The sequence below is a fragment of the Narcine bancroftii genome, chromosome 3, assembly GCF_036971445.1.
Source record: "Narcine bancroftii isolate sNarBan1 chromosome 3, sNarBan1.hap1, whole genome shotgun sequence".
Classification (NCBI taxonomy): domain Eukaryota; kingdom Metazoa; phylum Chordata; class Chondrichthyes; order Torpediniformes; family Narcinidae; genus Narcine; species Narcine bancroftii.
Window position 1 is genome coordinate 333258612 of NC_091471.1, and position 27956 is coordinate 333286567.

At 45.4% G+C, this 27956-nt stretch overlaps 2 protein-coding genes across 2 annotated transcripts in view; both read right to left on the reverse strand.

The window, feature by feature from the left end:
- atp5pd (ATP synthase peripheral stalk subunit d) overlaps positions 1–27956 on the reverse strand; it is a 414254-nt gene that overhangs the window by 180987 nt on the left and 205311 nt on the right. The window lies entirely within an intron of this gene.
- ush1ga (Usher syndrome 1Ga (autosomal recessive)) lies at positions 136–27568 on the reverse strand. The gene is made up of 3 exons (XM_069929341.1): positions 27328–27568; positions 4151–5675; positions 136–3835 (listed from the first exon to the last, which is right to left on the reverse strand). Exons 1-2 carry the CDS (start codon positions 27489–27491, stop codon positions 4433–4435), a joined length of 1407 nt encoding a protein of 468 aa, XP_069785442.1. The 5' UTR covers positions 27492–27568; the 3' UTR covers positions 136–3835; positions 4151–4432.

Sequence of the window (27956 nt, forward strand, 5' to 3'; positions counted from 1 at the left end):
AAGCTGGTGCAATACAAAAGCTCACCAGAACTGCATCATTTACTTAATACATGGAAGAAGATCCACTTAGAAAGGAAAAAAAACAAATGACCAAATACCAAAATTGTTATTGACATCCAACCCACTAATCCCTTTTACAATAGCTAACCTTTCCTTTAGAGAATGGGAGAGAAAAGGAATCAAAAGAGTAGAAAATTGTTTTTGGGAAATAATTTATTAACATTTGAACAGTTGAAGTACAAATATGGAATAACTCATGGTACAATGTTTGCATATCATCAATTGAAAGCTTATTTAAAGGATAAATTGGGAAACAGATTGAGATTACCAGAAGGAAGCACTTTTGAATATGTGATTACAGACACAATGATAATTAAAAGATTTATAACAAACATGTACATCAAGCTGCAAGAGAAGGAAAATGATGAAATAAGCTATAAACCTAAACAAAAGTGGGAAAAGGATTTAAACATAAAGATAAAAAATGAAACATGTGAAAAATTATGTTCTGGAACTATGAAGAATATAATAAACACAAGATTACGCATGATACAGTATATTTGGTTACACAGGTTATATATCACGCCCCAATAAGTTAAATAAATGGGATCCAACTGTATCAGATAGATGTTTTCACTGTAAGAAGGAAATGGGAACAGTACATGCAATTTGGGCAGGTGAGAAAATGGAAAAGTTTTGGGAAGATCTAAACTAGATATTAAATAAAATCACAAAAAGCAACATACCAAAAAATCCAGAGATCTTTCTTCTAAGTAAGAAGAAGTAAGGAATTAGGCCTCAAATTGGATAAAGCGCAAAAAAGATTCATTATGATAGCCTTAGCAGTAGGAAAAAAATGTATAATGTCATCTTGGAAAATGGAGGAGAGCCTGAGAGTACAGCAATGGTACATGGAAATGAATAAATGTATTCTATTGGAAAAAATAACATAATTTAAAAAATAAAGTCACATTATTTGAACAAATTTGGGAACCATATATGGAACACAACAGAGGGCTTGCTTCGGACCTCCACCCTCCTAAAACGATAAGACAAAATGACTTAATCCAGTGTGTAAAAGTAGATGATACATTTTTCTTGTTTATTTTTCATTGTGTGAAGACATTGTTTAATGGTTTTATTGTATTGTATATGTTGATTATTTATTGGTTTTGGAGGGGGGTGAGAAGGGGGGAGGGAAGGTAGGGGGGAAAAAGGGGAGAAAATGCCACTGTGTATATTTAATGAGAAACGTTTGTATATATTTTGGTTGATATGGTTCACAGTGTGAAAAATTAAAAAAATTATTTAAAAAAGTAGTCCCAATGCCATCGGGGCTCTGTGATTAGTGAGGGATTGCTTCAGGTGGTCTGAGTGAGAAGGGAAGGTTGAGAATCTCTGCTCTAGACCCAACTGTTACTGAAATATTTAACTTGAGAAAAACTGTCATTGGCCCATTTCCTATGGAGCACTGAAACCGTGCATATAACGAGTCAATTAGGTACAATTAAAACAGTGGTTTTCAAACTTTTTCTTCCCACCCACATCCCACCTTAAGCCATCCCTGACTCATCACAGAGCACATGTTGCTTAGGAAATACTTAAAGTGGGATGTGAGTGGAAAGAAAAAAGGTTGAGAACCGGTGTTGAAAATCTCTGCTCTCCTTCAATCTTAATGATATCTTTCCTGTAGTTGGGTAATAAAAATGGCACACAATATTCCAAATTTGGCCTCAACAGTCATCGTCACAAGCCTTTCTTGGAGAGGCAATCATCTACCACCACTATGGTTTCATTTGCAAAGAAAATGTCCAATCCAGTTTCCCACCTCATCCTGAGCACTGAGTGACTGAACCTCCTTGACCAAACTCCCATGTGGGATTTTGATGAAAGCCTTACTGACCACATCATCCAGATCTGCAAATGCCTGCTTGCAATCTGCATTGGGAGGGATATAAATTTCGGTGAGAATCACGGATGAGGTAATTGAGATTTGCTCTAAGGTTGAGGAGCAGGAAGTCGACTCGGTATGACAATAACGCCATCTTCAAATTTGCCGACGATACCATGGTTGTGGGTTGTGTAAAGGAAGGGGATTAGTCAGCATACAGGATGGAGATTGAAAACTTGGCTGAATGGTCCAACAACTTTGCACTCAATGTCAGAAAAAGTAAGGATTGTTGTCTTCAGGAAGGGAAAACCAGACGTGTACAATCATTGGGGGATCAGAGGTGGAGAGGGTGAGCAAAATTAAGTTCTAGGGAGTCACTATCTTGGAGGATCTTTCCTGGATTCAACACACCAATGGCATCGTGAGGAAAGCCCGTCAGCACCTCAACTTCCTCAGGACTTTTGCGGAGATTTAACACCAGAAACCCTGGCAAATTTCTACAGAGGTGTGGTGGAAAGTGTGCTGACCAGCTGTATCTCGGTATGGTCTGGAGACACCAATACCCCTAACCGTAAAGCACTCCAAAAGGTAGTGGACACAGCCCAGGACATCACAGGCAAACCCTCCCCATCAAAGAGAACATCTACAGGGAACACTGCCGTCGGGGAGCACCAGCGATTGTCAAGGACCCTCACCACCCAGCACACGCTCTGTTCTTGCTGCTGTCATCAGGGAAGAGGTATTGGTGCCACGAGACTTGCACTACCAGGTTCAGGAACAGCTGCTACCCCTCTACCATCAGACTCCTCAATGACATTTAAGGACTCTTGGGCACTTCATTGATTTTCTTTTTTATTCTCTCTGTATTGCACAGTTCGTTTGCATTCGTTATCTGTTTACAGTTCTTTTATTTGTTTATGTTTACGCTGTGTACAGTTTATTTTCTGCACTACCAATTAGTGGTAATTCTGCTGTGCCCGAAGGAAAAAGGAATCTCGGGGCGGTATGTGATGTCATGTGTGTACTCTGACAATAAATCTGATCAGCATTAGATGTATAATCACAAGCTGCGTCTGAGGTCGTTAATAGGTGATCGAATTCTGTCAAAGCTTCAAAAATTTCCCATTCACAAAAACCTTTTGATACCAATGGGCAGTGTGTGCGTTTCCAAACACCACCAGGAATGTGTGCCTGGTAGCACACACTGCCCTTCCACAGGGACAAGTGCAGGTCAGGGTGACGCATTCACTGGATTGAACATTGGCACAGATTTGACTGCAGCCAGTGTGCTGGGTTGAGAGGCACACGTGGGGCAGTGCTGTGTATGAGGAACAGGAGTGCAGCTGAGAATGGTGGAGAGGGTCAGAGGGAGAGGGGGCCATGGGGTAGAGAAGGGAGTGGACAAGGGGGGGGATTAGATCAAGGGAGTGGGGGATAGGGAAGAGGGTTGGGGAGAGGGATGGGTGAGGGGGAGGGGGCAGAGGGGAGTTGGAGGGGGTCGAGTGCTGGTGGGGGTGGTCCATGGGGAATTGGTGGGGGAGGGGAGGTCAGGGGACACGGTGGGAGGGAGGGGTCATGAGAGAGGGAGTGGGTTATGGGGAGTGAGGTAGGTCACAGGGAGGGAGGGGGCCACGGGGAATGAGGGGGACATTGGGAAGCAAGGGGGGACCCATGGGGTAGCAAGGGGGCCCACAGGGGAGTGAGGGGGTCACATGGAGAGGGGGAGGTCACAGGGGAGGGAGGAGAGTCACACGAAAGCTGTCAAGCAGTTTTGAGTAGGATGGATTGGTGGGCAGCTGCTTGGGGGAGAGATGAGACAGTATCGGGGGGTGGGGAGTCCAGGAGAAGGCTCCATGGGAATGAGCCCGGTTGGGCACACCCCATCTCCATGACTGACAATCCGATCTGGATGGCGAAAACAGGTCTTCGTTGCAACGGAAGAGGCTACAGGAGAGAAAGGAGAAATCTTCACTGATGCTTAACAATAGTCAGTGGGAGGGAGCAAGGGTAGGAAGGAGAGGAGGAGGGGAGAGGGGGGAAGGAGAGGGAGAAGGGGTGAGCTGAGGGGGAAGTGAGAAGGAGAGGGGAGGGCAGAGGAAGGAGAGGGAGGAAAGGGGGAGGAAGGAGAGGAGGAAGGAGGAGGGAGGAAGGAGGAGAGGGCAGGAGACAAAAGGAAGGAGAGGAGAAAGGAGGGGGAGGAAGGAAAGGGGGAGGAAGAGGGGGAAGGGGGACAAAGTGGGGGGGGTAGCAGATACTCACACACTGTTGTATCTTATGATTCTCCACACATTCCATACCATCCACTGGCCGCCATTTCACAGATGGAGAACAGTTTGTATATTTACTGTCAATCGATGGGAAGAGTCCAGGAGTCCTCTAGCATCACAAAGCTGTGGTTCCAGCATACTCGAAGACCCCTCTCTCAAAATCTCCTCAAAGACCCTGCTGACACAGCCATTTGGAATGATTCTAAATGTCCACGAGAGGTGGTGCCAGTGTTAAGTCTATCTGCTGGCAGCCAGCTCCCCCACATCCTGGCACCTACAGACTTGTGTCCTCCAGCCTGTCAGACTGCTCGAGAGCCTGCTGTCTCCTCTGTAACCCCTCCAGGATCCTCTTCCTGGGCCCTAACGGAATGGTTATGCTTTTCAGATCATCGTCAGAGCAGAGTTCAAGAGCTCCCAGATCAATCTTTTCTTTCTTGAAGATTGGTACAAACTCAAACATGCTTAGAGATGCCAGGAATGTCTCCAAGGGGCTGGTCTCAGGCTCCATGTCATCGTCCAGACCCAGTTCCACTTCCTCCCACGGCAGCTCGTCAGCAGCCGTCTCCTGCAAGCTCTGGGCACTGCCAATACTGTCATCCATGCTGATGGACCGCTGCAGCCGGCTGCGCAGCCTGACACCTGGACTCTTCTCCCCATTGTCATCGATCACGTCCCCACCATGGTGTCCCAGCCCAAAGAGCCCCCCGCTGACGTAGTTCCTGCGGAAGACCATGGTCCCCAGGCCTGGCCTGTTGAAGAGTGACTCGTGGCCTGAGTCAGTGCTGACCTCTGAGTAGGCCGCATCCACATGTAGGCCAGGGTCGCTGGCGGCGTGTGACAACATGTCCTCCTCTGTCGCAAACATGTCCCGCACGTTACACCTCAGCCTCTCCTTCGGGTTGCCGTAGCTCCCCTGTTTGACAAACATCACATCGTTGGTGAGCTGGAGGCCGGAGAGGGAACGGACACTCTTTCGCCCATCCTCGTAGATCTTGAAACTCCCGTCGACTTGCTTTCTCTTTTCCAGCTTTTTCTGGATCTTGGTCTTGCCCTTGGCAGTGGCGTTGAGAGTGGCCTGTGAGTAGGGCACGGCCGTTGCCACGGACAGACGCTGCAGCTGGCGGCTCAGGGTGTTGCTGCAGGCGCTGCTGAAGCTCACCGTGTCCATGGTGTCCAGCTCCCTCTTGTACCTCTTCTCCATTCTCTGCTGGTGCCTCCTCTGCAGCTTCGCGCACTCCTTGATGCGCTTCTCGGCATCGCGGAAGGCTCTTTGCTTCAGCTTGCTGACCAGTTTGGGGTTCAGGTTGGTTTGCTTTGCAGCAATGGAGTCGAGATAGCGGATGCACTCCATGTGGTTCTTCATGGCTGCCATGTCCAGGGGTGTATGGTAGTCATTGTCCAGGCACCAGATGTTTGCCCCAAAAGAGACCAGAAAGGACAGGACGTCAAGGTGGCCATTGGCTGCTGCCAAATGAAGGGGTGCATTTCCCCAAATGTCACACTTATCAGGATCACCTCTGTGAAGGCAGAAGAGAAACTGTTAAAGAAGTATTTTATCCAAACCTTCAAAAATAACTGAGCGGGAACGTGGTTCAACGGTTGGAGATAAGATCAGCAGCAGTGTTGCCTCCAACAGTGTCCACCAGTGGTTCTCAACCTTTCTCTTCCCACTCACATCCCACCTTAAGTATTCTCCATGCCATTGGTGCTCTGTGATTAGTAAGAGATTGCTTAAGGTGGGATGTGGGTGCCAGGAAACAGAGCAGTTGGAAAGGGAAATAGCAAATATAGAAAAAGAATTAGCAATGAAGGAAGACACAACTAAAGGAAGACAAAAAAAAAATAAAATATGAAACACTACAAACATATAAGGTGGAGAAGAACATAATGAAGACAAAACAGAAATATTATGAACTAGGGGAAAAAACGCACAAAATTCGAGCGTGGCAGCTTAAGACAGAACAAACTAAGAGAATGGTATTGGCATCAAGGAAAAAAGACAAGTAAATCACATATAATCCAGCGGAGATTAATGAAAATTTCAGAGAATTCTACGAACAATTATATCAAACTGAAAACAAAGGGAAAGAAGACAAAATAGATGAATTTTTAACTAAAATTGAACTACCGAAATTACAAACAGAGGAACCAAATAAATTAACAGAACCATTTGAAATAGTAGAAATACAAGAGATAATAAAAAAACTACCAAATAATAAAACACCAGGAGAGGATGGATTCCCAATAGAATTCTATAAAACATTTAAAGATTTATTAATTCCTCCCCTCCTGGAAGTAATCAACCAGATTGATAAAACACAAAGCTTACCAGATTCATGCAAAACAGCAATAATTACAGTAATACCAAAGACAGGGAAAGATCCACTCGCACCAGCGTCATATAGACCAATATCTTTACTTAACACAGATTATAAGATAATAGCTAAAGTATTAGCAAACAGATTAGCCGACTATGTACCAAAAATAGTAAATCTAGACCAAACTGGATTTATTAAAAAAAGACGAACAACAGACAATATTTGTAAATTTATTAACTTAATTCATGCAGTAGAAGGGAATAAAGCTCCAACAGTAGCGGTTGCTTTAGACGCAAAGAAGGCCTTTGACAGAGTAGAATGGAATTATTTATTCAAAGTACTACAAACATTCAGCTTACCATAGAAATATATTAATTGGATTAAAGCATTATATAAGGGGCCATTGGCGAAAGTGACAGTAAATGGATATATATCAAAACAATTTAACTTAAGCAGATCAACAAGGCAGGGATGCCCACTATCGCCCTTACTGTTCGCGTTAGCCATAGAACCACTAGCAGAACTGATAAGAACAGAAAATAAAATAAAAGGGATAAAAATAAAAGACAAGGAATATAAAATCAGTTTATTTGCAGATGACATTATAGTATACTTAACAGAACCAGAAATATCAATAAAATAATTACATAAGAAATTGAAGGAATATGGAGAAGTGTCGGGATACAAGATTAACGGAAATAAAAGTGAAGCAATGCCAATGAATAATGCGGATTTCTCAAAATTTAAGAAAGAATCACCACTCGGATGGCAAACGCAAGCAATGCGATACCTAGCTATACAAATAAATGAAAACCTCGGCCATCTATATAAACTCAATTATTATCCACTAATGAAAAAATTACAGGACGACTTAGAGCATTGGAAAGACTTACCACTAACACTAATAGGAAGGATAAACTGTATTAAAATGAACATTTTCCCAAGATACAATACCTATTTCAGGCATTGCCAATACACTTGACAGAGAAATTCTTCAAGGAGTTAAAGAAAATAATAAGGAAATTTTTATGGAAAGGGGGGAAACCGAGGATAGCACTAGATAAATTAACAGAATGGTATAAACAAGGAGGCTTACAACTGCCGAACTTTAAAAATTATTATAGAGCCGCACAATTAAGATACCTATCAGATTTTTATCAAACAAGGGAAAAGCCAGATTGGACTAGATTAGAACTAGATAAAATAGGGGAGAAGATACCTGAACATATATAAATGGGATGAAAAATTGGTACAACGTAGGAATTCTCCAGTATTACATCATCTGCTCAATATTTGGAAGAAGATTCATGTAGAAAGGAATAAAACAAATGACCAACTACCAAAACTAATACTGACGCAAAATCAGCTAATCCCTTTTACAATAGATAACCTTTCCTTTAGAGAATGGGAGAAAAAAGGGATCAAAAGAATAGAAAATTGCTTTTCGGGAAATAAATTATTATCCTTTGAACAAATGAAGGATAAATATAACTCATGATACAGTGTTGGCATACTACCAACTGAAATCCTACTTGAAGGACAAATTGGGAAGCAGTCTGAGGTTACCAGAGGGAAGTAATTTTGAATATGTGATTACAGACACAATGATAATCAAAAAATTTATAACAAATATGTATATTAAACTACAAGAAAAGGAGAATGAGGAAACAAATGGTAAAACTAAACAAAAATGGGAACAAGATCTAAACATAAAGATAAAGAAGGAAACATGGGAGAAGTTATGCTCAGGAACTATGAGAAATACAATAAATACGAGGTTACGTATGATACAATATAACTGGATACACAGGCTATACATTACACCTCAAAAGTTAAATAAATGGGACCCAACAGTATCTGACAGATGTTTTCGCTGTAAAAAGGAAATGGGAACAACAATTCATGCAATATGGACATGTGAGAAAGTGAAAATATTTTGGCAAGATCTAAACCAGATATTAAATAAAATCACAAAAAGCAAAAAGCAATATACCAATATACCAAAAAATCCAGAGATCTTCCTCCTAAGTAACATAAAAAACAAAGAATTTGGACTTGTAGCAAAAAAATGTATTATGTCAGCCTGGAAATTAGAAGATAACTTGAGAATACAACAATGGTATATAGAAATGAATAAATGTATTCCATTAGAAAAAAATAACCTATAATTTAAGAAATAATATTACAATATTTGAACAAATATGGGAGCCATACATGAAACATAATAGAGAAAACCTACCGGGGACATCTACCACCTAAAATGACAGAAGGAGAAGAGAATGAAAAGAACTGACTCAGTGGAATTTCTTGTTTGTTTTTATTGAGTGACAACATTGTTTGACGGGTTTATATGTATCCTATTTTCTGAACTTTAAATGAATGGGAGGGGAGGTAGGGAGGGAGGGAGGAGAGGAGCGAGGGTGGGGGGCAGAAAAACGACATTGTATATGTTCAAGAGGGAAAATGTATGTATCTTGATCAATGTAGTTTATAGTGTGAAAAATAAAAAAATTTAAAAAAAGGTGGGATGTGGGTGGGAAGAAAAAGTTTTGAAAACTACTGTTTTAATCATCCCTCATTGACTCGTTATGTGCACGGTTTCAGAACTCCAAAGGAAATGGGCCAATGACAATTTTTCTCAAGCAAAATAGTTCAGTAACAATTGGGTCTAGAGCAGTGATTCTCACGCTTCTATTCCCACTCACATCCCACCTTAAACAATCCCTTACTAATCACAGAACATAAGAATTACTAAAGGTGGTCTGTGAGTGGAAAGAAAAGGTTTGAAAACCATTGGTCTACAGGCTTGACAACATCCCACTGACTGGAGGTTGGCAAGTGTAGCCCAGTGATGAAGGACAGAGAGGGAGCCTAACATTGGTAGCAGGGAACTCATTAAGGATAGCAGTGATGTGTGTCACTGAAGGACAGACTTGTTTCCACCTCGATGTGGTTGGAATTTGGAATAATTGAGCTTGTGGGTCACATGCCGCCATGGATTATGAGTGATCAATGAAATAAATGGGTCACTCAGGAACAGCTCAATGAATTTCCCACATTTAGCCCAAACTGTCCCTATCCCGGTTGTATAGCAACAACACAGTTATAGCACAGTTATAGCACCAGTGATCGGGATTGAGGTTCAAATCCTGCGCTGTCTATAAGGAGTTTGTACGTTCTCCCCGTGTCTGTGTGGGTTTTCTTCGGGGGCTCCAGTTTCCTCCCACCATTCAAAATATACCGGGGGTTGTAGGTAAATTGGGTGTAATTGTTACTGGGTTGTATGTCTAAACATATTTTTAAATTATATTTATAATTGTACCCATCTCTGGAACTTTCATCTCTGCTCACTCCATATTACCCACCCCCTTCTGTGTGAAAAAAGTTGTTCCGCTTGTCCCCTTTTCCCTCTCACCTCTAGTCTTAGATTCCCCAACCCTGGGGGAAAAAATCTCAGCCTCCCACACTCAAGGGAAAACAGTCCCGGCCTATCCAGTCTCTCCTCATACCTCAAACCTGGCACCATCCTTGTGAATCTTTACAGCACCCTCTCTAGCTTAACCACATCCTTTGTAGTACACAGCCAGAACTACACACAATATCCCACATGCAGTCTCACCAACATCTTGAACAGCAGTAACACGATATCCCAACATTTGTACCCAACGCCCGTCCAATGAAGGCAAGTGTGCCACACACCTCATTCACTAGCCTGTCTGCCCGTGTCACCATTTTCTGGGAACTAAGTATGCACTGGCACCCAAGTCTCTCAATTGTTCAACACTCTCCAGGGCCCTGTCATTCACTGTGGTTATCCTTCCCTGGTTTAACTTAACAAAATCCATCATTTGTAGACATCTGAGTTAAATTCCATCTGTCATTCTTTGGGCCATTTTTCCAGTTGATTGAGATCCTGTTGTGGCCGTAGATAACCATCTTCTCTGTCCACTACACCACCACAAACATCGTCATCATGCCAACTACATCTCATCCAAGTCGCTAATGTAGATGACGAACAGTGGACTCTGCACCGCTCCCTGCCACACACCTCTTGTCTCCGACCTCCAGTCTGAAGAACAACCCCCTGACTCCTTCCACCAAGCCAATTCCGTGTCCAGAGCACATCCTAACCTGCTGGAGGATCTTTGTAGATCTAACAGCCGTAGTTGGGGAAAAAAAGCATGGTCCATGTTTCAGATTAAACGAAGAGCTCACCTTGGACCCAACCTGGCCTAACCTTGCGAAGCAGCCTACCACGAGGGACCTTGTCAAAGGCCTTGATAAAATCCACATAGACAACATCCACATTCTTAACCCTCATCAATCCTCTTGGTCTGGGAATGTCCACATTAGAAATAGAGATCCCCTCATCAGTTCTTAATAAATTTAACAGTTTCTTATCAGCTACTGAATGGTTAGTGTCTCAGTCCTTCAAATTTGATCTGCCAACTTCTTCCAGCATTTTTGTTTTATGTTTCACCATCGTGGGTTGTGACCTGTCCCTCACAAAGCAACCTTGACTGTCTCTAATCTTACCTTGACTTTCCAAGTGCGCATACATCCTATCCCTAAGAATGTTTTCCAGTAGATTTCCTTGCCATTGATGTGAGGCTTGCTGTATTACTGTTTTTTTCCCCTTCTTGAACAAAGTTGCACCATCAGCCAGCCTCCAGTCCTCTGGGACCTCGCCTGTGGCCAGTGAGGATGCAACCATCTTGGTCAAGGCTCCTCACTTGTTTCTTTTAATAATCCATCAGGCCCAGGTTACTTGTCCACCTTAATACTCCTCTAAAGACACAACACTATCTCTTTATTTATCCCAAGATACCCCAACACGTGAGCATTCTCCACATTATGCTCCCTGTAACTGCCCATGTCCTTCTCCTTGGTAAACATGGATGCAAAACAACTCATTTAGTTCCTCGACCGTTTCTGACTTGAAGAACAAATTCCCTCCTTGTTCTTGAGTGATCTTCTCTCTAGTCATCCTCTTATTTTTAATGTATATATAAAATGCCTTGGGAATCTCTTTAATCCTGCCCCCTTTTGGCTGTCCTAATGTCCTGCTGGTGCCCTTTCCTGCAAGCTTTATATTCCTCAGGGGCATGTCCAATTGTAGCTTCCTGAACCTCACACATGCCTCCATTTTCTTTTTGACTATTCATGACTTCACATGCCAGAGCTGGACTCTAATGGCAATCATCCACCTCAACTCTCTGGGTTCTCCCACAAAACCAATGTTTAATCCAGTTGACTACCTCATCCTGAATATCAAATGACTAAACCTTTCTGATTAACCAACCATGCCGGACCTTGTTAAAGTCCGTGTAAACAACTTTCCTGTAACCTCTTAAAAAAAAATCACTATAAGATTGGTTGAACATAACCTGCCACGCACAAAATCATGTTGACTACTCCCAATCAGTCCCCATCTATCCAAATACTTGTATATCCAATCTCTTAGAACACCTTCCAATAACTTACCCACTACTGACGTCAGGCTCAGCGGCCTATAATTTCCCAGATTATTCTTAGAACTTTTTTTTAAAACAACAGAACATTAGCTATCCCCCAATCCTCTGACACCTTATCCATAGCCAAAGTTGCTTTAAATATCTCTGCTAGGGCTTCTACAACCTTAACACTAGATCAAGGTCTGTCAGGCTCTGGGGATTTAAACACTTATTTGCATCAAGCACCCCCTTCTCTTTAAACTGTCGAAGCTCCATGACCTCACTGCTTGTTTGCCTCACTTTTAGAGGTACAGTAGCCGTCTCACAGGTAAATAGGTAAATATAGAAGCAAAAAACCCATGCAAGATCTCCCCAATCTCTTTTCGCTCCATCTATAGCCAACCAAGTTTATTCCTTGCTATCTTTTTGTTCCTGATATATCGATAGAAGCCCTTAGGATTGTCCAGAACCTTGATTGCCAGAGCAACCTCATGTCTTCTTTAAGCCCTCCAAATTCCCTTAGATAATCCTCAAGTAGCTCCTTTGCTCCTGTTTGCCTGTACCTGCTGTACCCCTCTTCTTCTTAACCAGATTCTTAATGTTCCTCGAAAACCAAGGTTCCCCCTGCCTGTTAGCTTTGCCATAGATTCAGAGAATAACATACGAATTCTGTACTCTCAAAATGTCACCTTTGAAGGCCACCCACTTACCAGGCATGCCCTTGCCAGAAAATAACCTGCCCCATTCTCCAATTTTGAATCTCAACCTGAGGACCAGACCTATCTTTCCACTATTATCTTCAAACCAATGGCATTATAATCACTGGATCCAAAGTGTTCCCCTGCCCTCTCTTAATATCTAATAGGCGATTCAGTATTGCCCTCTCTCGTTATTTAGGAAACTTTCCTGAACACGTTTGACAAACTCTAACCCACTGGTTCTCAACCTTCCCTTTCCACTCACAGACCACTTTAAGTAATCCCTATCCAATTGGTGCTCTGTGATTAGGAAGGGATTGCTTAAGGTGGTCTTTGAATGGGAAGGGAAGGTTGAGAACCACTACTCTAGACCCAATTGTTACTGAAATATTTTGCTTGAGAAAAATTGTCAATGGCCCATTTCCTTTGGAGTTCTGAAACCGTGCACATAACCAGTCAATGAGGTACAATTAAAACAGTGGCTCTCAAACTTTTTATTCCCACTCACATCCCACCTTAAGCAATCCCTCACTAATCACAGAGCACCGATGGCAATAGGTGGTACATGAGTGAAAAGAAAAAGGTTGAGAACCAATGCTCTAACCCATCCAGCTCTTTTACGGTGTGGGAGTCCCAGGCAATATGTGGAAATCTAAAATGGCCTCTTATTCAATTATTCTATTTAGGATCGATGGAAATTTCCTGGATACAGGTCAACACTTATTCTTTACTGATTGGCTGGCTGGTCCTTGCCGCGTTCTTATTTCTGAAAGATCACCGTGTGGTAAACGGCTGTCATGTTTTCTACAATCGATGAGCAAGAATTCACTTAATGCACCAAAGCATTTCTGAGATCAAAACCTCCAATAGCGATGAGCTCATTTTATGTTCTGCTCTATTACTTATCCATTAACTCTTATCAGATTGGCTCCTTCTGAAATTGCAAACACTCCCCCCCAATCAAGCACACTGGGTTGAATAATTTATCTGGTGCAGTAACTCATTCTTTATCAGTTCATTAATTATTCAGCCTAAACATTGGAGGACAATCAGGGAATAGGCCCAATGGGAGGGATGCCACCCAGACAGGGATGCGAGTCCCTGCAGCCAGGACTAGATGAGTTGCTCCACAGCAAAGGTCAGAGTAGTTACAGCTACATTCATTTCTTGGCAAGGAATGGCTCGCAATGAATCAGACAACAGGCTGATGTCACCTGAATACACATGGAGGTCCACAACATAATGACAACCAAATGCCACCTCACAACTGCGCCCAATGCCTGAAACAGCCAGTCGCAGCAGGAACAGGCTGGGAGGTTGTGGTCCTGCAGACGAGTTTGAGTCAGGACCACCCAGTGTCCCCGGGAGGGAGAGTCACCACGAGAAATGTGACATCAAACTCAAGCCAGTACGCTCCACCACCGGCTGTCAGGAATACAGAGGCGGCTTCAGCAGGGACTGGCCCAGTGAGGGAGACACTGTCCCGGGGGGGGGAGGGGTGGGGTGGGGGGAGTGGATGGCCGAGTAACGGAGACAGTGCTCCGGGGATCACGCCGGTGACAGGGCCGACCAGTGACGTGAGGGCGGGAGTGGGGGTGGAAGAGGCCTGGTGACAGGGAGGTAGGAGGCAGCCCAGTGATGAGAAACATTACAGGGGGGGTCATTCTGTGGAAAATGGCCTTGTTGGGTCCCCTTTCAGACCTTGTACCTCTCTCCTGAAACCCTAACCTGTCCATTAGAATTTGTTGGGCGCACAATTACCTGGTCCCCCCTCGACCCAGTCAGTCCAACCTCACCTCTGATCCAGACAACCCTCCTCTGTACTTTCTCCAGTGCAACCACATCCTTCCAGACTACCTAGTCCCCCCACTCCATAACACCAGGCTTCCAGTCTCAGCAACATCCTTATTAATCTCTTCTGTACCCTTTCCAGCATGATGACATTCTTCCTTCAGTTGGGTGACCAGAACTGAGCACAACACTCCAGTTGTAGCGTGGCGTCCAACTCTTACACTCTGTGCCCTGACTGGTGAAGGCAATTGCTTCTGTCACCACCCTGCCACCCTTGTCATCGCTTTCAGGAAACTATGTATCTGTGACCCGAGGACACAGGGAAATGGAGGAAACACTTGGTGAAGTGCTGAACCGCATCGAACTCCAGGTAGGAGGTCTTGGCAGCCTTGGAGCGTATTGTAGAGGATACATCCCCAAGGGCCTGGATGACCCAATCATTTTGTTCACAGCATTACCAAAATGATGACCTGCACCACCATCAGTGCCTCCAACAGCCCTCACAAACACTGCCGCTGGCGCGTGAGATGGCCCTCACTGGTGCTGCTGAATAGTACTATGAACCAGGACCCACCACTGGTCTCACCACAGTCGGGGTACAAGCCTTGACCAAAGACCTGAACTTGAGTGGCGAAGAGTGAGCGGCTGCCTCGACCCCAAGACACTGGGCCAAGGGATCCCTCACCAAAAAACTGACAGTCATCTCAGAGCCAGGATATCGCAGCGGGAACTCCCCACGGCAGTGTGATAGGCCCAGCCATCTTCGGCTTCAGCCATCAAGAGTGGGGGGATTCACTGATGATTGCACCTTGTCCACCACCATTTACACCTCGTCAGCCTGCACACACACCAAGGCCTGGGCTGTGCTCAGGCTGTGCCCAATGCTGATGTGACCTGGAACATTCAATCCACACAGGTACCAGGCAACAAGGATGTCTGACCGACTACCCTTGACCTTCAATAGCATTCCTGTCTTTAGGAAGGTCACTCGGGGTTAACATTGATCACAAACCATCAAGAATACCTCCCACACCACCCCCGTGCCCTCATACTGATAGATCAGACCATTGATTAATCTCCCAGCTGCATTCAAGCAGAGACCAAGATACAAGAGCCTAATGGCAGAAGTCGTGGGTCAGTGGACTGAGGAAATGGGTGACCTCTTGAGTGACCGGTCTGTATTCAAGGACTCAGCAACCAACCTGACGAACACATCACTGCCGTCACTGAGCTCATCAGCAAGTGGGCAGGGGAACTGGATGTCACAGAGAATGATCTCTGTGCCCCCCCACCCACCAACCTGGGGCTGAACAGCAAGGCATTCTCACTTCTGAGGGGCAGGAGTGTGGGGCCGAGTCAGGGACCCAGCCCTGTACAACCTGTGCAAGGGCATCGGAGATGCTGAGAGGCAGTAGCGAGCACATCCCAGGTCAATCTCCAACACCAGGTGGAAAGGCACATCCTTCCCCGATGACCTCAAATAGTAGGAGGCCAGCAAGCCAATGGAATGCACCTCTCCTACACCCACTGTCATGGATCGGCCCAGGAAAGCAAACAGAACAGAGGGAGCCCTGGATGTGAGCCTGTGCAGACCCAGTGGAGGGCATGTTTGCAGGCATCTTCAGCCTCTCTTCCCCCTAACAGGCTGAAATAGGCACCAGCTTTGAGAAGGCCACCAACATCCCAGTGCTGCAGAAGAAGATGGCGATGAGCCTTACTGACTACTGGCTGGTGGCTCCAACCTCCACCATCATGAGGAGGTTCAAGGGGTTTGGTCAGGGCTCACGTTAACTCCGACCTCCCGGCCACCTTCAACCCACTCTAGGTCACCTACTGCCGAAACAGGTTCATCTCCTTGGCCCCACACTCAGCCCTGGGTCACCAGGACAAGGATATCAGATCATTATTTATCAATTACAGTTCCGCCTTCAATACACAGTACCAAACAAAAGTAAAACGCGGAAGTCTGCAGATACCGTGGTTGAAGTAAAAACAACAATGCTGGAGAGACTCAGCTGGTCAAACAGTGTCCTTTATATAGCCAAGAAAAAGGTACATAATCAATGTTTTGGACTTGAGTCATTCGTCAAGGTATGAGCCTGTCATCGAGCCCAAAACGTTAGTTATCTTTACCTTTGCCGCATAAAGTACTCTGTTTTCAGCACCAAACAAACTTGTCCCCAAAGTCCATGACCGTGGTCTCAGAACCCCTCTCTGCAATCTGATCCATAACGTCCTATCCGGCAAGCCAGACAGTGAGGATTGGTGATCATCCTCAACGCTGGGACACCACAGGTTCGTGCACTCCCTCGACAACGGGCATCACAGCATGAAACTATGGAGGGTTGTGAACGCAGCTCAGACCATTGCACACAATCCCCCCTCTCCCCCATCAACCCTGTCCACACTTCTCACTGCCTCAGAAAAACAGCCAACATATTAAAGGACTCAAGACATCCGAGAGACTGAAGGTGCTGCCATCTGGAGCATAAACACAACCTACTGGAGGAATTCAACGGATCGAGCAGCATCAATGGACCAAAGAGAATGGTCAACGTTATGGGTCAGGGCACTTCATCAAGTCCTGCCTTTTCTCGGGGAGATAAACCAGTCCCTGTTACAATCTTGCTCACGTACCACTCCCCAACTCTTCCCCTGCTACAGCAACGTCATTGCCAACTTCCACCCAGCCCTAGTATTTACCTGGAGTCTTTCTAACACCTCTCTCCCCTTGCTGAACCTCTCTGTCTCCCTCTCAGTGGACAAACTATCCACGGACATCTGTTAGAAGACCTGCAACTCTCACATCTCCCTGGATTATACCTCTTTCCACCCTGACTCGGAAGGATATCAACCCCTTTCTCCAATTCTTCTATCTCTGCCGCACGTTCCCAGGATGAGTCAAGCCTATCCAAGACATGCAAGATATCCTCTTTCTTTTATAAAAATGGATTCCCCTGTCACTTATAAAACTCACATCCACATCTCCTCCATTTCCTGTACTTCTGCCCGAACCCACCATCCCATCTAAGGCCCCTACATCACTACATCTCCCCTCTCACCCACCTCCCCTATCCAGGGCCCCAACATCCCTACATCTCCCCCCTCCCCTCAACCCCATCGAGGCCCCAACGTCCCAACATCTCCCTCCTCCCCTCAACCCCATCCAGGCCCCAACGTCCCTACATCTCCCCCCTCCCCTCAACCCCATCCAGAGCCCTAACAACCCTACATCTCCCCTCAACCCCATCCAAGGCCCCAATGTCCCAACATCTCCCCCCTCCCCTCAACCCCATCCAAGGCCCTAACAACCCTACATCTCCCCTCAACCCCATCCAAGGCCCCAACGACCCTACATCTCCTCCCTCCCTCAACCCCATCCAGGGCCCTAAAATCCATACATCTTCCCCTCACCCCATTCAGGGCCCCAATGTCCCTACATCTTCCCCCTCCCCTCAACCCATCCAGGGCCCCAACATCACTACATCTCCCCTCTCACCCCATTCAGGGCCCCAATGTCCCTACATCTCCCCTCAACCCCATCCAAGGCCTCAACAACCCTAAATCGCCTCCCTTCCTCAACCCCATCCAGGGCCCCAACATCCCTACATCTCCCCTCTCACCTCCATCCACAGCTCCAACATTCTACAACTCCTCCCCCTCACCCCCATCCAGGGCTCCAAAATCCATACATCTTCCCCTCACCCCATTCAGAGCCCCAACGTCCCTACATCTCCCCCCTCCCCTCAACCCATCCAGGCCCCCAATGTTTCTACATCTCCCCCCTCCCCTCACTTCCATCCAGGGCCCCAACATCACTACATCTCCCCTCTCACCCCCATCTAGGGCTCAAATGTCCCTACATCTCCCTCTCCCCCATCCAAGGCCCCAAAATCCCTGCATCTCCCCTCTCATCCCCATCCACAGCCCCAACGTTCCTACATCACCCCCCCCCCACCCTCATCCAGGGTCCCAAAGTCCCTATATCCCTCCACCTCCATCCAGGGCCACAACATCCCTACATTCCCCCCCCCCTTACCCCCATCCATATAACAATTACAGCATAGAAACAGACCAACCTGGCCCTTCTAGTCCATGCCAAACACTTTCTCCCTCATGACCCACTGACCTACATTTTATCCGTAATCTTCATTCCCTTGCTGCCAATAGACATATCCAACTTCTCCTTAAATGCTAATACCAAGCTTGCCTCCACCAATGCGTCTGGAAGCTCGTTCCACACACCCACCACTCTCTGAGTAAAGAAGACCCCCCTCATGTTTCCTCTAAACTTTTGTCCCCTAACTCTCAGTTCATTCTTCTCGTTTGTATCTCTCCCTTTCTCAAAGGAAAAAGCCTCTCCACATCCATTCTATCCATACCCCTAATAATTTTAATTACCTCAATCAAATCCCCGCTCAACCTTCTACGCTCCAAAGAATAAAGACCTAACTTATTTAACCTTTCCCTATAACTTAGACCCTGTAACCCTGGCAACATTCTAGTAAATCATCTCTGCACTCTCTCCACTTTGTTGATATCTTTCTTATACTTTGGTGACCAAAACTGTACACAATGCTCCAAATTTGGCCTCACCAATTCTTTGAACAATTTTAACATAATATCTTGCTCCTGTAATCAATGCTCTGATTTATAAAGGCCAACAAACCATAAGCTTTCTTCACCACCCTATCCACACGTGACTTCACCTTCAGGAAACTATGTATCATTATTCCTAGATCCCTCTGTTCTACTGAACTCTTCCATGCCCCACCATTCACCACGTATGTCCTATTTTGATTAGCCCTACCAAACTGTAACACCTCACCCTTATCTGCTTTAAACTCTATCTGCCATCTTTCAGCCCACTCTTCCAACTGGCCTAAATCCCTCTGCAAGCTTTAGCCGCTTTCAGATGCTCGGACACAGATAATGCACTGGCAGACGCGGCTGGGGGAGTGCAGCTGGGACGTTCACGTGGCCGTGGTAAAAGACGCCTTTCTGTCACCTGAATGCACCGGCTGAAGGAGAGCTGCGTCCGAGCAAACTGTGGATTGTGCCATAGTCCCACTGCTGCTTTCAGGTGCAACAGGGGATTCTTGGAACCGGAGATTATACCTACAGGAGGAGGGTTAGGTAAGTGCTCCTCTTGGCCGGGTTCTCCACTTTCAGGTGGCCATCCGACAGCCGCATTGGAGAACAATAGACGGCTTTACATCGGAGTATCTTGGCTACCTGAAAGTGCCTTTTGAAACCCTTCTTCACTATCCACTGCTCCACCTGTCTTGGCATCATCCACATACTTACTAATCCAATTTAAAAGCCCATCATCCAGATCATGAATGTATATGACAAATAGTAATGGACCCAATAATACTGAACCCTGAGGCACACCACTTGTCATCGGCTTCCAATTTGACAAACATTTATCTACCACTACTCTCTGGCATCTCCCATTCAACCATTGTTGAATCTATTATACTACTTCAATGTTAATACCTAATGATTGAACCTTCCTTGAGGAACCTTATCAAAGGCCTTACTAAAGTCCATATGTACAACATCCACTGCCTTACCCTCATCAACTTTCCTAGTAACCTCCTCAAAAAATTCAATAAAGTTTTTCAAACATGATCTTCCCCTCAATAATCCATGTTGTCTGTTCCTAATCAAACTCTGCCTATCCAAATATTTAAATATACCATCTCAAAGAATACTTTCCATAAACTTACCCATCACTGACTCAAACTTACAGACCTATAATTACTAGATTTACTCCTAGCACCTTTTTTAAACATGAGCTACCCCTCTAGGGCCACAACGTCCCTACATCTCCCCCCTCACTCCCATTCAGGGCCCTAACATCCCTATTTCCTCCCCCCACACCATCCAAGACCCCAACGTCCCTGCATCTCCCCCTCACTCCCATCCAGACGAGGAACCTGCACATTGTCCAACCTGATCTACTGCATCCTTTGTGCCTGGTGTGGCCTCCTCTACATCAGTGAGACCAAATGCAGATTGGGTGACAGTGTCATTAAATGCCTACATTTTTTTTGTTGGTCAACACTGGAGGTTCCTGTAGCCAACCATTTCACTCCCCGACCATTCCTACGGTGACGTGCCTGTCCTTTGTCAGGGTGAGGCCGATCGTAAACTCGAGGAACAGCACATGATGTACCTCCTGGACAGCCTTAGATCCTAGGGCATGAACTAATTTTAGGTAACCCCCTGCCAAGCACTGTTCGCTCTTAGCTGTGCGCACACACCCGTTTTGCAACCAGCGCACAGAAGAAATTAATGTGCACCCAAAAGGTTAGTGACCTAAAATAATGTAGTAATTAATAATTATTCTTATTGAAAGTAATCTCTTAGCTAATTGTTTCTGTTAACTAGTTGGTCGGTTTTTCAAACACTACATCACTAATTTACGTCACCTGTTCTGGTTTGGACAGCTGTAGCCAGGTTTGACGGACAGTGTTCACGTCATAAAGTTTACAAAGAATTTTTAAAAATATTTTATTTAATATTCCATACATGTAGTAACTACAATTATTACTACAGATAGCAGAAAAACGAACGAATTGATTACATACATGATAGTTTTCACCACACGCAAAAAACTCTCCCTCCTACCCAACCCACACCCCTCAAAAAACCAATATGTAAACTGAAAAAATAAAAGCTTCATAGGTATAAAAAGAAAAAAAGATCTTTGAATTGCAGAGAGAGATGTCGCCCAGTACAAATCATCGGTTCTAACATAAACTTGTACAAGAACATAAGAAATAGGAGCAGGAGTCGGCCGTCCGGCCCGTTGAGCCTGCTCCGCCATTCAATGAGGTCATGCCTGATCTGATCGTTGACTCAACTCCACCTACCTGCCTTTTCCCCATATCCCTTAATTCCTTTGTTAAGTAAAAATCTATCTAACTCAACATTAAATATGTTTAATGAAGTCACCTCAACCGTTTCCCTGGGCAGAGAATTCCGCAAATTCACGACTCTCTGGGAAAAACAGTTTTTCCTCATCTCTATCTTAAATTGACTCCCCTGAATCTTGAGGCTGTGTCCCCTAGTTCTGGTCTCACCTCCCATTGAAAACAATTTTCCTGCCTCTATCTTATTTATCCCTTTCATAATTTTATGTTTCTATAAGGTCCCGCATAAACCACTGGCTTACAAAATCAAGGCTCATGGGATTGGGGGCAAAGTATTTTTTTTTTTTTTAAATTTTTTATTTTTCACACCATAAATCACAATAGCCATGATATACACTTTTTCTTTTCCACACATTTACAGTGACTTTTTCTCCCTCCCCCCTCCCTCCTCCCAAGCCACCCCCCCACCCCCCCCCCTCTCATCCATTTTAGGTATACAATCTAGGTTGCATTAATTCAGTTAGACAATGTTGTCATTCAACAAAAATACACCAGAAATTCTACTGAGTCCATTCTTTTCTTTTCTTCTCCTTCCATCAACTTAGGTAATGTTTGTTCCCGGTAGGTTTTCGCTATTGTATTTAATGTAAGGCTCCCATACTTGTTCGAATATTTCAATATTATTTCTTAAACTATATGTTATTTTTTCTAATGGAATACATTTATTCATTTCTATATACCATTGTTGTATTTTCAAATTATCTTCCAATTTCCAGGTTGACATAATACATTTTTTTGCTACGGCTAGGGCTATCTTGACAAATCTTTTTTGTGCATCTTCCAAGTCAATTCCAAATTCTTTATTTTTTATGTTACTTAGGAGAAAGATCTCTGGATTCTTTGGTATATTGTTTTCTGTTATTTTATTTAATATCTGATTGAGATCATCCCAAAATTTTTCTACTCTCTCACATGTCCAGATTGCATGAATTGTTGTTCCCCTTTCTTTTTTACATCGAAAACATCTATCAGATACTGTTGGGTCCCATTTATTTAACTTTTGCGGTGTAATGTATAGTCTGTGTAACCAATTATATTGTATCATACGCAGCCTCGTATTTATTGTATTTCTCATCGTTCCAGAGCATAACTTCTCCCATGTTTCCTTTTTTATCTTTATATTTAAATCTTGTTCCCATTTTTGTTTAGTTTTACCATTTGTTTGGATTGGGGGCAAAGTATTGATGTGGATTGAGAACTGGCTGGCAGGAAGAAGACAGAGAGTTGGGATAAATGGCTCGTTTTCTGAGTGGCAGGCGGTGATTAGTGGGGTGCCACAGGGATCTGTACTGGGACCCCAGCTGTTCACAATTTACATTAATGATCTGGATGAGGGGATTGGATGTAATATCTCCAAATTTGCAGATGACACTAAGCTAGGAGGGGTTGTGTGCACGGGAGAGGGGGTCAGGAAGCTCCAGTGTGATTTGGATAAATTGAGGGACTGGGCAGATACATGGCAAATGCACTACAATGTGGATAAATGTGAGGTTATCCACTTTGGTAATACAAACCGGAGGGCAGATTATTATTTGAATGGCAATAGATTAAGAGATGGGGAAGTGCAGAGAGACCTAGGGGTACCTGTACACCAGTCTCTGAAGGCAAGCATGCAGGTATAGCAGGCGGTTAAAAAGGCAAATGGTATGTTGGCCTTCATATCAAGAGGGTTTGAGTATAGGAACAAGGATACCTTACTGCAGCTGTACAGGGCCTTGGTGAGACCCCACCTGGAGTATTGTGTGCAGTTTTGGTCTCCTTATCTAAGGAAGGATGTTCTTGCAATGGAGGGAGTGCAGAGGTGATTCACCAGGCTGATACCTGGAATGGCAGGAATGACTTATGAGGAAAGATTGAGCAAATTGGGATTGTACTCGCTGGAGTTTAGAAGATTGAGAGGGGATCTCATAGAGACATATAAAATTCTGGCAGGACTGGACAGAATGGATGCAGATGGGATGTTTCCAAAGATGGGAAAATCCAGAACCCGGGGCCATGGTTTGAGGATAATAGGCAAACCATTTAGGACCAAGATGAGGAGGAATTTCTTTACCCAGAGGGTGGTGAATCTGTGGAATTCATTGCCACAGAGGGGAGTAGAGGCAGGTTCATTAAATATATTTAAGGGGGAATTAGATATATTTCTTCAATATAAGGGTATTAAAAGTTACGGAGAGAAGGCGGGGACGGGGTACTGAACTTTAAGATCAGCCATGATCTCGTTGAATGGCGGAGCAGGCTCGAAGGGTCGAATGACCTACTCCTGCTCCTATCTTCTATGTTTCTATTTCTATAAGATATCCTCTCATTCTCACTTTCATCGAGTGAGTATAATCCCAGACGATTTAGTCTCTCCTCATAGGTTAACCCCCTCATCTCCGGGATCAACCTGGTGAACCTCCTCTGGACCGCCTCCAAGGCCAGTATATTCTTCCTCATATGGAGGGCAGAACTGCACACAGTTCTCCAGGTGCGGCCTCGCCATTACCTTGTACAGTTGCAGCATGACCTTCCTGCTCTTGAATTCAATTTCTCTAGCGATGAAGGCCAACATTCCATTTGCCGTCTTAATAACCTGTTGTACCTGCAACCCAACTTTTTGCAATTCATGCACAAGCACTCCTAATCCTTCTGCATGACAGCATGCTGCAGTTTTTCACCATTTAAATAATAATCTGCTCTTCTATTTTTCCTACCAAAGTGTATGGCCTGGCATTTACTAACATTGTTCTCCATCTGCCAGACCTTTGCCCACTCGCCTACCTTAACTAGATCCTTCTGCAGCCTCTCCACATCCACTGTACAATTTGGTTTTCCACTCAATTTAGTATCAACTGCAAACTTGTCGACACGACACTCTGTTCCCTCTTCCAAATAATCAAGGTAATTGGTGAACAGCTGCGGGCCCAGCACTGACCCCTGTTCCACCCCACTTACCAGAGTCTGTCAATCAGAAAAACACCCATTTATCCCGACCCTCTGCCTTCTGTCAGTTAACCAATCCTCAATCCACACCAATGTACTTCCCCCAACTCCATTCATCTGTATCTTATCGATAAGTCTCTTGTGCGGCATCTTATCAAACGCCTTCTAGAAATCCAAATGTACAACATCAACCTGTTCCCCTCTACCGCACCCATTATATCCTCAAAGAACTCCAGCAAGTTTATCAAACAAGACCTGCCCTTTCTGAGTCCATGCTGTGTCTGCCTGATGGAACCTCTTTGTTCGAAATGTCTCACTATTTCATCCTTAATGACAGCTTCAAGCATTTTCTCAACTACAGACAGTAAACTAACTGGCAATAGGTACCCGTCTTCTGCCTACATCCTACAGAGGAGAATTTCTAGAGGTCTAAGAAGGATATTATTATAAATTTAATTCCATTATTTTTGTGCATGGGTGCCAAGTTTACGAAGATCTCTTTCAAATTCTGTCGATAGCTTACTGAGTTTTTATTGAAATAAATATTAATTCCCTATGTCGAATTCAAAAGAAGTGAAGGGTGTGAAGTCCAAAAGAACTGCAAGTTGTTTGAAGTTGAATGGCTTAACAATTTTGTAAACCTACATAAACTGTGCTGGGTGTGAAGATTTTCACATGAATCATCTGGATAGTTTGTAACTGAAAGAGTTTTGATTTTACCATTTCCAGCAACTTTAATAATAATAATCTGTGAATTCCTGGATGTTATTAATTTATTCCACATAACAAAAAGGAAATATTCATTGATGTTTTATTTAATGGAACAACAAACTGAATAAAGTAGTTCAAAGAATAGAATAAAATCTTAACGAAATACGTTACTTCGTAGAATGGAATCATACTTGTATGATATTAAAATATGCCAATCCAGTTTTATTAGCCACAAACGATAGGCTGCGCCAAAATTATCTTGAAGCACTATCAGGTTTACATTTGCACAAGCATCCAGTGAGCACAGACTTTTGTCACAGGAAAAAAATTTGCACAACATGGGTTTGTGGCGCACACTGACTACAAAAAATTAGAGGGAACGTTACCCCCGCCTCTATACGGTTCCACTCCTTCCATCTCTTGTAACTTCAATCCTCTTCCTGGTGCTCTCTGTCTCTTCCAGCAACTCCACCTTCTGCCCAAAACCTAGCACCTCTGAGCCCCAGTGAACCAGTCCCTGTTCCAATCATGCTCATGTACCACTCCCCATCTCATCCTCCACTACATCAACGACAGCATTAGTGCCACCTCCTGAACCCCGTGCAATTGTCTCTACATAAAAGAGTCCTAACCCAAACCTTTAACTGGCCATCCCCTCCGCAGATGCTGCCTGACCCACCTGAGTCCCTCCAGCAGCTCACTATTTGGTCAGTTACGAGCGTCTTTTTCTCCCACGTGATCTCATTCAACCACTGCAGAAGCCACCAAACTGGTGCTGAGGGAAGCCACCTCAGACCCAGTGGACTGCTGATAAAAGTACATTCAACAAGTGTAAATGGTGTTATATTTTACACGTTTCACCCCATCTGAGAAGTCCTCCTTCCTCAAAAGAACGTGACTTCTCCCCTTAGAGCCATCAACTCAGCCCATGCCTGCATCTCCTCTATTTCCTGCACAACTGCCCTGGCCCTGAGACACAAGGTCAGGATTCCTCTTGTTCTCACCTACCCCTCCCCACCAGTCACCACAGCCAACTCCGCAACTTCCGCCACCTACAACGTGACTTGCGCCCACACCTCCTCCCTCACCATCAAACAGTCCTTTCCAAGTGAAGCAACATTTCACTTGTGAATCTGCAGGGGTCATCTGCTGCATTCTGTGTTCTCCTTTACATTGGAGAGACTGGGCGCAGACTGGGAGATCATTTCATTGCGAATCTTTGCTCTCTCAACTGCAATAACAGAGAATTCCCTGTAGCCACCCATTTCAATTCCACAGACAAAGTCCACATCAACATGTCTATCCATGTCTTCATTCACTGCCAGACTGAGTCTTCCTGCAAATTGGAGGAACAACATCTAAATGTTGATGCCATCTGGGCACCCTCCAACCAGATGGCATCAACAGTGACCTCTCCAGTTTCCGATAAACCACTCCCCTGGTCTTTCTCTTTCCCTACACCTTTCCTTTCCTTCAGATCCTCATCACCTTCCCTCTCCATTCAGAGAGACACCCCCTTCCCCAATCACTTCCCAGCTTTGCTCTCCTCCCCACCCAGCTGTATCCATCTTACCTGTTGGCCCGCATTTCTGCCCCTGCCAGTTCCTCCCTTCCTCCTCTCCCACCTTGCCCAAACCTTGACAAAGGGCTCAGGCCCAAAACGTTTGTAACCCTTAACCACCTATCAATACTGCACAACCTGCTGAGTTTCTCCAGCACTTTTGAACATTATGCAAAAAAAAAAGACATATGATTACAGAAAGAAGGCAGCGAGGGGGGGTCACAGGTTTCCGTCCAAATGTTAGGGTGTGTGGGCCTTGTTATGGACATTACAATTACAGGATACAGAGATGGACAGGAGGGGGAGAGGGAAGGGGTCAGAACATGGGAGCCAATTCAGAATAGTTCAGACTGCCCAAAGAAATCAAGATCGAGGGCGAGATTGTACCAGGGACAAGAAGCACAAGGCAGGGACATCCACACTGGAGGTCAGAATTTACCCTCCCGTCCATCCCCATCCTGTCCCCTCCATCCCCATCCTGTCCCCTCCATCCCCATCCTGTCCCCTCCATCCCTACTCCCTCCATCCCTACTCCCTCCATCCCTACTCCCTCCAACCCTACTCCCTCCAACCCTACTCCCTCCAACCCTACTCCCTCCAACCCTACTCCCTCCAACCCTACCCCCTTTCCCTCTATCCCTCTCCCTCCATCCCCCACCCCTCCTTTCCCTACCCCCTCTATCCCTTCATCCCTACCCCCCTCCATCCCTACTCCCACTATCCCTACCCCTCCATCCCATCCCTCTCTCCCACTTCATCCCCCGCCCCTACCCTCTGCCGACGATCATCCGCAGGGCCTCCAGGTTGCCGTGATGAGCCGCCCATAGCGCCGGGGTCATCCCGTCCTCATCCGCCGCGTTCAGCTGCCGGCGGGTGGCCTCTCGCAGGGCGTCCAGGCGACCGTCCAGGGCCGCCCCGCGCAACCCGCTGCTCATGGTCCGCGGCCGGGACCGGAGAGCCTCCCGGCTCCCAGTCCCCGCCGGAGGCGGCTCCCGGCTCCCGACCCCCAGTCTCCGCCTGGAGGCGGCGCCCGACCTCTCACTGTGTTAAAACATTGATCCTCCTCCTTTCCTCCCTCCCCTCCTCTCTTCTCCCTCCCCTCCTTCCTCCCTCCCCTCCTCTCTTCTCCCTCCCCTCCTTCCTCCCTCCGCTCCTGTCTTCCCCCTCCCCTCCTTCCTCCCTCCCCTCCTTCCTCCCTCCCCTCCTCTCTTCTCCCTCCCCTCCTTCCTCCCTCCCCTCCTCTCTTCTCCCTCCCCTCCTCTCTTCTCCCTCCCTCCTTCCTCCCTCCCCTCCTCTCTTCTCCCTCCCCTCCTTCCTCCCTTTGCTCCTGTCATCTCCCTCCCCTCCTTCCTCCCTCCCCTCCTCTCTTCTCCCTCCCCTCCTTCCTCCCTCCCCTCCTC